Consider the following 13731-nt stretch of genomic DNA (forward strand, 5'->3'; position numbering starts at 1 on the left):
CCAATAAAAACTACAGCTCACCCCGTAAAAAACTAGTCCTGATGGCCATGTCAACAGAAAAATAAAAAAGTCATGGCTTTTGAAAAGTGGAGAAGAAATTCCCCCAAAAATCATTGCTTCCTTATGGCCAAAAAAGCCGAGTCACTAAGGGGTTAAAGACTTTGTTACAATTTCTGTGAAGTTGCAAAAGAATAAAATAAAATATGCACAAAAAAAAGAAAGTAATATAAAGAAAATCCTCCACTAAGAACATGCTGATGGTTTCCACCTGCAGTCATCTGTCCTGATATACCAACCTGAAATACCTGAGTCCATGTGCGTTGCAGTGTGCTCTGTGCCAGCAGCCGGCGGCTTCTGGAGGGCGTGCTGCTGACATCTCAGCTGTTCATCATACCATTAAATAAGACAATTTAGCGACAGGCCCAGCAGAGTGTAAATGACTTAATTAACTCCGTCATCCCCAGTGACGTGCGGCTCCCTATTGTACATTATCTATATATAAGGGACAGATCGTCAGGCGAGAGCATCTCAGAGGCTTCCAGAAGGACCAACGCTGCGGCTCATCACTAGGACATCACCATGATTGTTATCCCTCTGCTCGCCCTGCTCCTGTATACCCAGCCCGGTAAGATCATTATATCATTATTACGCCTCTGGTGGTCACATGACCAGTACTCCTCTGGTATATGTCCCCTTTTATGGTCGGGTCTTCAGCCGTTTTGGTGGTGGTCCTCACCCCATGTTCCAAGCATCTCGCGGGTTCTCACACACCGTCCATCATGTAGTTCATTCTTTTCCTTTTAACCCTTCTATGCCCAGAATAAGAGCAGCAGCACTTTTTTACAAAAGTCAAATGTACTTTTTGAACTTTTATATAATTTGTTATTAACCTGTTAATTCCCAGCAAAAACCAGCGAGAACTTTATTACAGTTTTGTCTTTTTGTTAATCTTTTTTACACGCTTTCCCCACTTTTTAATACTTGTATATTTCTTTATATTATTTTCTGGTGCTTTGGGATACAACTAGCAAAAAAAATAAATGTTTTTTTAAAAATATTTTCATTTTTTGTAACTATGAAGTTTAGTAAAATCTATTTTAATGACCGTTTTCTATTACGGCCGTTTCGTTCTAGATGGTTTATATTTTAGGTTATTGCGGGTCTGGCACCCTGTTTGGGCGGCTGATGGCGATCTACGTGGCCCTTTAAGTTTTTTTTTACTTTTATATCATTTTTGCCCATTGTAAAGAGCCATTTTAGGCTTAGATTAACTTTTCGTTGTTTTTCCTGTATCTGGGATAAATCAGCGTGGAATACAGTCTCTCTGCCAACGTTACAGAGCTGACCTATGCCTGGTGAGATCCAGCGGCTCCACATCACACCTGGCAACGGGATTTATTACATGATGGCCAGGACTAATACAGCAAATGGTATGGAAGTGATTGCAGCTCTGGATGTGGCTGCAGTATAAGACTTGATGCAACTGCAGCTTTAGATGTGACTGGAGTATCAAACATACTATAACCGCAAAATTGCAGATGCAAATCTGGGTGTAGAGGAGTACAGGACAGAATGTAACTGCTGAATTCTGAGTGCAGCTCTGGATGTGACTGAGGTGTAATTCATGATGTAACTGCTGACTTGTGACTACGGTTCTGGAGGTGACTGGAGTATTAGACATTATGAAACTGCAGAATTATAGATGCAGCTCTGGGTGTGATTAGAGTGTAGGACAGACTGCAACAGCTGAATTCTGAGTGCAGCTCTGGATGTGACTGACGCTTTGGATTACTTTTTGAACTTTTTAAAATGTATTATTAACCCCTTAGATGCCCATCAACCACAAGCGAAAACTTTACTACAGTTTTGTTGTCTTTTTGTTGGCTTTTTTTTTTACACATTTCTGCTACATTTAAAATACTTTTAGCTTTTTTTTATTGTTTTTAGTGCTTCGGAGTAAAAGTAACAAAAAAGTTTTTCTTTTTTTATATTTTACTATGAAGTTTAACTAAAATATATTTTAATTCATTCTTCCTTTTTCCATTTCGGCCATTTTGCTCGGTTGATGTAGATGGTTTATACTGTAGATCACTGGGGGTCTAGAACTGTCGTATCGGCTGGCGATGGCAAATCCCATCTTTTCTCGCCAGGACTGTTAACGGGCGGGAACCCTGCTAATGAAAACAAAACCATTGAAATTAATGGTTCTGCTTCATCCTGTTATGCGGCCGTGATTATAAGGGGCCACATGGCGGCACGAAATCACGCCGGTGTGAAAAAGCCCATGCAGTGTGACTGCAGATCTAGATGTGACTAAGGTATGAATTATGATGTAACTGCTAAATTGTAACTGTAGGTCTGGATGTGGCCGAGGTATTGTAAATGCAGCCCTGGTTGTGACTGGAGTACGAAACAATAGCCCTGCAGAATTGTAGATGCAGCTTTGGATGTAACTGGAGCATAAGAGAAGCTGTAACTGCAGAATTTTGAATGTAGCTATGAATGTGATTGTCATATAACACGATTTAACTGCCAAATTTCAAGTACAGATCTGGATGTGACTGAGGTATCACTTATGATGCAGAAGCTGAATTGTGACTATGTCTGATTTTGGCTGGAGCAGATACTGTAGTTGCAGCTCTGGATGTAACTGGAGTACAATAAAAATGTATTCTGAATACAGCTCTGGATGTGACTGCTGTATAAGACATGATAAAAGTAACATACTGTAACTGCAGATAGGACTGTGACTAAGGGCTCATGTGCACAGGCGTTTCTTCACAGCGTATTACATGTGCATCGCACGTCCACGTGATATGCAGCGATTGAGTCAATGAAAATCAATGGACTGCAGCGCTGGATGTGGTATAACTGTGAACCTGTTTCTGCAGCTCTGGATGTGGATATAGCATGAGACATGATGTAGCTGCTGAATTGTGACTGCAGTTCTGGATGTGACTGGAGTATAAAACATGATGAAACTGCAGAATTTCATCTCTGGATATGATGTGACTGGAATATAAGACTTAAATTTTGAATTCAGCTTTGGATGTGATTAGAGTACTTCGCAAGCTGTAGCTAGCAAATTCTGGATGTAATTGCATTATAACACATGATATAGCTGCCAAATTGCGAAACCAGATCTGCATGTGACTGAGGTATCGCTCATGATGTAACTGCTGAATTGTCACCACAGTTCTGGATCTGACTGGAGCATAAGACATAATGAAACTGCAGAATCTTAGATGCAGCTCTGGGTGTGAGTGGAGTATTAAACGTGATTTAACTGCTGAACTATAATTCTGCTCTACATATGATTGCAATATAAGATATAATGTAAATTCTTAATTCTGACTTCAGCTCTAGATGAAGCATGATAACTGCCAAATTGTAACTGCAGCTTCGGATGTGACTGGAGCATAAAACATGACAACTGCCAAATTGTCATAAGGTATAAGACGCAATGTAACTGCAGGATTGTTATTGCGGCTCTACATGTGAGGGCTTAAACAGACCAATGCGTTTGCGGAGCTTTTTGCGCACGTGAAAATCACCCCCCCCCCCCTATTAATTTCAGTTGATTTGTTCTCACCAGCGTGTTTCTCGTGTACAATTTCTGCCCTATCCGTCTGCCTTTTTGTATTTTGCGCACGCAATAAAGCGAGAATTGAATAGCCACATTGATGAAGACTTCTAACTTGTTCATTCGCAAATACGCTCCGCAGCGGCGAGCGCATTTGTTCATACGTTGGTCTGTTTAGGCCCCACTCAGATATAAGACATGATATAAGGCTAGTTCGCCGTTTGTTTCCATCTAGCGGTTCCATCGTAAGACCAGCTAAACAGAAAAAAACGGAAATGAGAACCGGAAGCAATCAGACGCTTTTCGTTCTTCGTTTTCCATTGACAACTATGCTAAAAACCCAAATCCGTTTTGGTTCCATTTATTTGAATTGGAATGGAAAGTGGAGCGATCTGCGCTTGAGCTTCCGATCTAAAAAATAAATGGCGCTGAAAAATTGACGATCGCATTGAAACTCAAGATTAAAGCTTGGCTACAGGCGCAAAAACTGGAGCAAGTCGACGGAAATAAAAACCGCCGGTGTGAACGAGCCGTAACTCATCTGACAGGCAGAGTCCACGTGAAGTCAGTTCCACAATCTGTCTGTTGGCAGCGTTCAGCGGTTTTCTCTTTGCTTATCTAATTTCTGCGCCATTTTGTGTTTCTTCAGGCGAATCAATACATTGTTTCTACTGCCCGGATGAAACGCTGAGCTCCGAGTGCATCGACACCAAGAACTGCACGACTATGGGCTCATGCAAGACGACGGTGCTGAGCCCGGACGTAGGTGAGTGCTCCCTCCTCACCCCGCGCCATAAACTATCCTCTGGAGGCCGCGCTCACACGAGCGTATTACATGCGCGATGTACGGTCATATAATACACAATAAAGTTTCGGTGTTTAACTCACACTAATGTATATTTAAGGTGACCAGATTTTCCCAGAGTCAAAACAGGACAAAGGGGTGTGGTAAAGGGGCGGGGCTTATTATGACGTGCTATAAAAGCGTTGTTTTAAAAAGTACAGGGCCGGTTCAAAAAAGACAGGGAGCAAATTCTGCAGCATATCTGCATCCAAAAAACCGTTAATATCTGTACCAATCTGTACTGGGAAACGTAAGCCAGGGAGCGCTGACTGCGGGAAGCCTGCGGAGGAGGTGAGGAGGAGCGCCGCGCAGCATGATATGTGGAAAAGCTGCTGACTTCCAGTCAAAATTCACACCAATAGTAAGGATTTTGACAGTTTTTTTGACATTCCGCAGCTGCCAATTTCTGCCATGCTGCCACATGCAGAGCAGCCCCAGTAGTAATAGGGACCCCTATATTGGCTCCGGTAGCAATAGCGTCCGCACAGTGGCCTCAGTTGTAATAGTGACCCCCACAGTGACATCAGTAGTTAAAGTGACCCCCACAGTGGCATCAGTAGTAACAGTGACCCCTATATTTGCCCCGGTAGTAATAGTGACCCCCACAGTGGCCTCAGTAGTAATAGTGACCCCCACAGTGGCCTCAGTAGTAATAGTGACCACTATATTGGCCAGGGTACTAATTGTAACCCCAACAGTTGCCTCAATAGTAATCATGACCCCCACAGTGGCATCAGTAGTAATAGTGACCCCTATATTGTTCCCGGTAGTAATAGAGACCGCTATATTGTTCCCGGTAGTAATAGTGACCCCCACAGTGGCCTCAGTAGTAATAGTGACCCCTATATTGGCCCCGGTAGTAATAGTGTCCCCACAGTGACATCAGTAGTAATAGTGACCCCACAGTGGCCTCAGTAGTAATAGTGACACCTATATTGACCCAGGTAGTAATAGTAACCCCCACAGTGGCTTCAATAGTAATCGTGACCCGACAGTGGCATCGGTAGTAATAGTGACACCGATATTGGCCCAAGTAGTAATAGTGTTCCCACAGTGACATCAGTAATAATAGTGACCCCACAGTGGCCTCAGTAGTAATAGTGACCCCTATATTGGCCCGGGTAGTAATCATGACCCCCACAGTGGCCTCAGTAGTAATTGTGACCCCCACAGTAGCATCAGTAGTAATAGTGACCCCTATATTGGCTCCGGTGGTAATAGTGTCCCCATTGTGACATCAGTAGTAATAGTGTCCCCACAGTAGCCTCAGTAGTAATAGGGACCCCTATATTGGCCCCGGTAGTAATAGTGTCCACACAGTGACATCAGTAGTAATAGTGTCCCCACAGTAGCCTCAGTAGTAATAGTGACACCTATATTGACCCAGGTAGTAATAGTAACCCCCACAGTGGCTTCAATAGTAATCGTGACCCGACAGTGGCATCAGTAGTAATAGTGACAACGATATTGGCCCAAGTAGTAATAGTGTCCCCACAGTGACATCAGTAATAATAGTGACCCCACAGTGGCCTCAGTAGTAATAGTGACCCCTATAATGGTAGTAATAGTAACCCCCACAGTGGCTTCACTAGTAATTGTGACCCCCACAGTAGCAGCAGTAGTAATAGTGACCCCTATATTGGCCCCAGTAGTAATAGTGTCCCCATTGTGACATCAGTAGTAATAATGACCCCACAGTGGCCTCAGTAGTAATAGTGACCCCTATATTGGCCCGGGTAGTAATAGTAACCCCACAGTGGCCTCAATAGTAATCATGACCCCCACAGTGGCCTCAGTCAGTGCAGAAATCCTTTATTGTGCCCATAAAATGTGACAACGTTTCGACCACACTTACAGTGTAAGTGTGGTCGAAACATTGTCACATTTTATGGGCACAATAAAGGATTTCTGCACTGGATGAAGTGAGTTGTAACTTCCATTGACTAACTGCCCAGGATGCTGCTGTAAGGACCATTTGGACTATTATTTGTGAGGTGGTTCAGGATCCAGAACCACGTTGGCAGCTTTGCATTCCTTATCATGCATATGAGGCCTCCCTCCCAGTGGAGCTATTTGTGTGTGCTGTTGTCTATTGCAATACAGTTCACAGTGGCCTCAGCAGTAATAGTGACCCCTATATTGGCCCGGGTAGTAATAGTAACCCCCACAGTGGCCTCAATAGTAATTGTGACTCCCCCCCCCCCCCCCCCAGTGACCTCAGTAGTAATAGTAACACTTATATTGTTCCTGGTAGTAATCGTGACCCCACAGTGGCCTCAGTAGTAATAGTGACGCCCTATATTGGCCTGGGTAGTAATAGTACCCCCAGAGTGGTTTCAGTAGGAATCGTGACCCCTATATTGGCCCCAGTAGTAATAGTGATCCCCCTGAGACTCATATACTTACGTCCTCCTGGTCTTTAGAGCGCTGCTGCTACTTTGATCAGTGCTGCTGCAGGATGCACACACTGATATAACTGCGTGCACCTGGACTCCTCCTCCCTTCCCCTCTCCTCCTGCAGAACCAACGAGGAGAGGTCAGGGGAGGATGAGCACGGGTGCACACACTGCCGTCAGTGTGTGCATTCCACAGCAGCGGCAGTGAGACATTACCAGCCAGGGAGCTGCGGCACTCCGGCTGGTAATCACCTTCATGGTAACCCAGTTTCCCGAAAGCGGGACAAATGGCTGTCCCGCTGCGACAGCGGGGGGGGGGCATCAGAGATGCGCCCCTCCGCTGTTAACCCCTTCTCTGCCGCTCCCTCTGTGACTCCAGCCGGCTCTCGCGATAAAATCGTGAGAGCCCAGCTGGTTGCTATGGCAACAGGACACCAGATACCGGCGTCCTGTATTGCCATAGCTTGTGATCGCTATAGTAAGCGATAAGGCATGGCAGGAGAGAAGTCCTGCCATGCCTTATCGTAGCGATCTGCAGTGCTGCAGTAAAAGTCCCTCAGAGGGACACAGATTGTATAAAAAAAAAGAGCAAAATAAAGTACAAAAAACAAAAATGTAAAAACTCTTTAATGTTTTTTCTCATATTAGCAAAAAAAAAAATTAAAAAATAAAAAATCCCACATATTTGGTATTGACGCGTCCGTAACGACGCGTACAATACATTGAACGCGCTTATTATCCTGCACGGCAAAAAGCGTTAAGAATGCTAAAAAACTGAGGCAAAATGCTAATTTTTGGTACCAATAAAAACTACAGCTCGTCTTGCAAAAAATAAGCCCTCATAGAGTTCCGTCCATGAAAAAGTAAAAAAGTTACAGGAATTTGAATGCAGTGAGTTTAGAAAAAAATAATAATTTCCAAAAAAAGGGTTTTTATTGTGGAAAAGTGGAAAAACCTAAAAAAAATATAAGAACTTTGGTATCGTTGTAACCGTACCGACCCGCAGAAAAAAATGTAGTGTGTCATTTATGCTGCATAATTATCGCTTTAAAAAAAACCCAAAAATCTATGGCAGAATTGATGCGTTTTCTCTCCCTACGATCATAAAAAAAATAATAAAAGTTTTACAATGTAGCCAAAAATAGTACCAATAAAAACTACAGTTCGCCACGCAAAAAACAAGCCCTTATACGGCCGCGCCGACGGAAAATAAAAAAGTTATGGCTGTTGAAAAATGGAGATGAAAAAATACCAAAAATCGCTTCGTCCTCAACGCCAAAATAGGCCGTGTCATTAAGGGGTTAACTGGTGTAATAATGACAAAATTAACCTCCAATGCAAAAGTATTCATTTGGAGCGCTGCTGCATTTTTTTCTCGGAGACGTTTTTGACGGCCATTTTGAACTTTGCCATATTAAAGTCAGCTTAGGTTTTTCCAATGGTAAGGCGGTCATGTGATATATCAGTCATAGTGAGACCGGAATCAGAAGCAGTCAAAGTGTCAGTTTTGTCCCATCTTTACTTGTTTAGGAGTTAAGTGAGGGCAAAGTTGGTAAATTGTGTCTGATATTCAGGGACTCTTTCCATTGACGGATCACTTAACGGTGAAATGTCCCTCCAGATGTTACAGGATGCCTATTCCCATCTGTGCCCAATAGAGGGACTTGTCATCGTTAAGTGATCCATCAATTGGACGAGGCCATGGATGTCAGACACAGTTTAAAATTTTGCTCTCACTTAACTTCTAAACAAGTAAAGACGGGGCAAAAGTGAGACTTCCAGTATGTTTCTGAGTCAATTCTAGCTAAGATTAATATCCCACAAGACCCCCTTCCCATTTGAAAAACCTGAGCTGAATTCAAAATGGCTCCTAAAAATGGCTCCTCCACCAAAAAAATGCAGCCGCCCTCCAGATTAACACTTTCCCACATTGGAAGTCAGACTTCTAGTAATTACATTAGTTAAATAGGTGTGCCCAAACTTTTGCCTCACCCTGTACATTCTGTGCCTGGGAAAGTTGGGTAGTGACCCTAACAGTAATAGTGTCCCTATTAGTGGCCCCAATAGTAATAGTGACCCCATTAGTGGCCCCAATAGTAATAGTGACCCTATTAGTGGCCCCAATAGTAATAGTGACCCCATTAGTGGCCCCATTAGTAATAGTGAACCTGTTAGTAGCCCAAATAGTAATAGTAATCCTGTTAGCAGCCCCCCAAGTGATAGTATCCCTATTAGTGGCCCCAGTAGTAATAGTGAACCTGTTAGTGGCCCAAATAGTAATAGTAATCCTTTTAGCAGCCCCACAGTAATAGTGTCCCTATTAGTGGCCCCAATAGTAAAAGTGACCCTATTAGAGGCCCAAGTAGTAATAGTGACCCCGTTAGCAGCCCCAACTGTTATACTGACCCTGTTAGCAGTCCTAATATTAATAATGCCCCCATTTGTAACCTAAATAGTAATAGTGCCCCCGTCAGCAGCCCCGATAATTAGTGTCCCCATCAGCAGCCCCAACAGTAATAGTGTCCTTATTAGTGTCCCCAATAATGAGTGTCCCCATCAGCAGCCCCAGTAGTAATAGTGACCCCCATTAGGTGCCCCAATCACCTCACCTCGCTATCCCTTTGGATCCCGCTGATCTTCCCTGGCCTCAGTCATGTTAATGGCACATGACCCATACAGTCAAACACTGGTCACGCAAACCTGAGGCCAGTAGGAAGATCAGCGGGATCGGAAGGAATGGCAAGCAGAGCAGAGGAGGTGAAAAAAGTTTTTTTTCACATTTTGGGGTGGCTGTGGGACGTGCCTCCTGCCACCGAGGACTGCAGGACACCGTCTTAAATCCAGTACCGTCTTGTAATAACCGAAGACCAAACACTACCATATGAATGACTGACGAAAGCAACGCCATATGTAGATCCCAACTGCATCACATGACCCCAATACGTTATATTTCAGGTTTCCCCTTCCAAGGGAACGAGGTGGTGATCCGCGGCTGCTCCATATCTGAAACCTGCATACCCAGCGATGAGGGACTTGGAAATTCCCGGGTTATATTCTGCTGCACCACCGACCTTTGTAATAACCGAGGAATAAATGCTTCAGTATTAATGGCTTATGGAAACGGCGCAGCGGCGCGGAGCAGCGGGACAGCGGGGGTAATCCTCGCAGGAATTTCTATGCTGCTGATCGTAATGTGGCAATAAGTGAAACCCTACGAACAATGAGCGCTGCCAGCCGCAAGCCGGAGCCACAACTCTGCCGCTCGCTTTACATGGGCGTAAGCACATTTGTGCTGTGTATTTGCAAGATGGGCGTTGCGTTTTTGCGCACATCTGTGCGTGGTTTACTGCATTCTCCCTTTGTTTTTCATAGCCAATTAAGTTAAACATGGGCTAATTTGTGCATAATCCGCACCAAAATAGGACGTGCCCCGTTTTTTTTTTGTGTGCGACCATATAGCGGAAAAAAAACGCACATGACCGAACCCTCTGATATCAATGGGTACTAGTCACTGCGTGCAACTTGTGCACATAATACGCAGCGCAAATGAGTTTGTGTGAATAAGCCCTTTTCTCTCACATAGGCGTATGTCGGCTGCATTTTTCACACGTGTTATACGTGGTGCTACAAGCCCACTGATTGGCGCCACTCAGAACTGCGTATTACACGTGTGAAAAAAACCTGCAGCAAGTCCTATTTTGGTGCATATTACATGTCTAATACGCTCCAGTGTATCCAGGGGATTTAACATATGCAGCAGATATACAAGTACATGAACAATATGTGCATAATACGCAGGACATGTACGTCATCACAGTACTATATCTACTGGACTGAGAGCACTAAGTGTACTGGGATGTGTGCGCTCCGCAGTCAGCGGCACCAGAAGCAGCGCTTCTCTTGTATTGACTATTTATTAAAGAGAAGAACCGAGGCTCCAGGTCACATGATGTATGATTTTCTAGGTCACATGATGTATGATGTTCCCACCCACACCTGTACCTGTACCCATACCTAAACTGTGCTGTATATAGCTGCAAAACAAATCAACACACAGCATCTAGCCCCCTGGCATAAGCTTTTCAACCATGACTCATTTCCTGGACTACATGAACGTTTGTTTGCAGACCCTTGGGCTCTATTCATGTTGTTTGCATTTTTGAACCACAATTAAAATCATATTAAAAAAACACATACAGTATTAAAAACCACATGTGGATTGTGATGCATTTTCAATTGTGTGCAAAGTGTGCAATTATATAAAAGAAATACCCAGGTTATACCAGCATGCTCCATATCAATATATGCAGAATAATGTATAATTTATACCAGCAGTACATATATAATCATATACAGGAGTTACCCAGGTTATACAAGCATGCTCCATATCACTATATACAGGAGATGTATAACTTATACTAGCTGTACATATATAATAATATACAGGAGTTACCCAGGTTATACCAGCATGCTCCATATCACTATATACAGTACAGGAGATACCCAGGTTATACCAGTATGCTCCATATCACTATATACAGGAGATGTATAACTTATACCAGCTGTACATATATAATCATATACAGGAGTTACTCAGGTTATACCAGCATGCTCCATATCAATATATACAGTACAGGAGATACCAGGTTATAGCAGTATGCTCCATATCACTATATACAGGAGATGTATAACTTATACCAGCTGTACATATATAATCATATACAGGAGTTACCCAGGTTATACCAGCATTCTCCATATCACTATATACAGGAGATGTATAAAATATACCAGCTGTACATATATAATCATATACAGGAGATACCCAGGTTATACCAGCATGCTCCATATCACTATATACAGGAGATGTATAACTTATACTAGCTGTACATATATAATCATATACAGGAGATACCCAGGTTATACCAGCATGCTCCATATCAATATATACAGTACAGGAGATACCCAGGTTATAGCAGTATGCTCCATATCACTATATACAGGAGATGTATAACTTATACCAGCTGTACATATATAATCATATACAGGAGTTACCCAGGTTATACCAGCATGCCCCATATCACTATATACAGGAGATGTATAACTTATACCAGCTGTACATATATAATCATATACAGGAGTTACCCAGGTTATACCAGCATGCTCCATATCACTATATACAGGAGATGTATAACTTATACTAGCTGTACATATATAATCATATACAGGAGATACCCAGGTTATACCAGCATGCTCCATATCAATATATACAGTACAGGAGATACCCAGGTTATAGCAGTATGCTCCATATCACTATATACAGGAGATGTATAACTTATACCAGCTGTACATATATAATCATATACAGGAGTTACCCAGGTTATACCAGCATGCTCCATATCACTATATACAGGAGATGTATAACTTATACCAGCTGTACATATATAATCATATACAGGAGTTACCCAGGTTACACCAGCATGCTCCATATCACTATATACAGGAGATGTATAACTTATACTAGCTGTACATATATAATCATATACAGGAGATACCCAGGTTATACTAGCATGCTCCATATCACTATATACAAGATGTATAATTTATACCAGCTGTACATATATAATCATATACAGGAGATACCCAGGTTATACCAGCATGCTCCATATCAATATATACAGTACAGGAGATACCCAGGTTATAGCAGCATGCTCCATATCACTATATACAGGATGTATAATTTATACCAGCTGTACATATATAATTATATACAGGAGATTCCCAGGTTATACCAGCATGCTCTGTATCACTATGTACAGAATGTGTAACTTATACTAGCTGTACATATATAATCATATACAGGAGATACCCAGGTTATACCAGTATGATCCATATCACTATACACAGAAGATGTATAACTTATACTAGCTGTACATATATAATCATATACAGGAGATACTCAGGTTATACCAGCATGGGACATACCACTATATACAGGGAGATGTATAACTTATACCAGCTGTACATATATAATTATACACAAGCTGTACGCTGTTATCGGACCACACCGATCTGATGACCTCGTTGCCAGGTGCCAAATTGGTAGATATGGAAGTCCGTGATGAGAAGATTTGCTAGCAATTATCTATCAATAGCATGAAATCACTCCATGTTATGTCAAGACACTTCTGTATGAGAACTCAATGAATTCTACTTTATTATCAACACCAACTCTTATACAGAAAGACGAGGGCGTATTCAAAAGTTACTTGGTACAAAGATTAGTGTTAACGTAGTTTAGTGTTACCTAGGTGACAAAGCTGATTGATCATAAGACGTATCGACATCTACCAAATAGTCTCAAAGCTCTTAAGGCCCGTCTCAGACATAGAAATTACTTTAGTCAGGATATTGCTGTTACATTAGACAATATTTCTGCAATAGTTGTGTGTCTTCTCTGCTAACATAGTTTAGCTTTATTTAATTTGTCTGTTGACTTCTTATTAGAGATGAGCGAGTATACTCGCTAAGGCACATTACTCGAGCGAGTAGTGCCTTAGCCAAGTATCTCCCCGCTTGTCTCTAAAGATTCAGGGGCCGGCGGGGAGCGGCGGGGAAGAGCGGGGAGGAACGGAGGGGAGATCTCTCTCTCCCTCTCTCCCCCCTTCCCCGCAACTCACCTGTCACCCGCGCCGGCCCCCGAATCTTTAGAGACGAGCGGGGAGATACTCAGCTGAGCCACTACTCGCTCGAATAATGTGCCTTAGCGAGTATACTCGCTCATCTCTTCTTCTTATCTTAAAATCCTAGTTCCCGGCACTACAAAGCATAGGTTTTAGTCTTCTATTTAAGGGTCAATAGTCCAATACAAGGTAAGAAACATACACTTATTGCATTCTGAAACTTAACAC

The 13731-nt window shown here is 42.6% G+C and overlaps 1 protein-coding gene across 1 annotated transcript; it reads left to right on the forward strand.

Annotated features, from left to right (window-relative positions):
• The first annotated feature begins 501 nt into the window (after nucleotides 1-501).
• On the forward strand, nucleotides 502-11028 carry LOC136578878 (ly6/PLAUR domain-containing protein 2-like). Its single transcript, XM_066579058.1, has 3 exons — nucleotides 502-625; nucleotides 4233-4349; nucleotides 9779-11028. The coding sequence occupies exons 1-3, from the start codon at nucleotides 580-582 to the stop codon at nucleotides 10024-10026; spliced, it is 411 nt and encodes a 136-aa protein (XP_066435155.1). The 5' UTR covers nucleotides 502-579; the 3' UTR covers nucleotides 10027-11028.
• The last annotated feature ends 2703 nt before the right edge of the window (nucleotides 11029-13731 follow it).

This window comes from Eleutherodactylus coqui, chromosome 9, assembly GCF_035609145.1.
Source record: "Eleutherodactylus coqui strain aEleCoq1 chromosome 9, aEleCoq1.hap1, whole genome shotgun sequence".
Taxonomy (NCBI): Eukaryota; Metazoa; Chordata; class Amphibia; order Anura; family Eleutherodactylidae; genus Eleutherodactylus; species Eleutherodactylus coqui.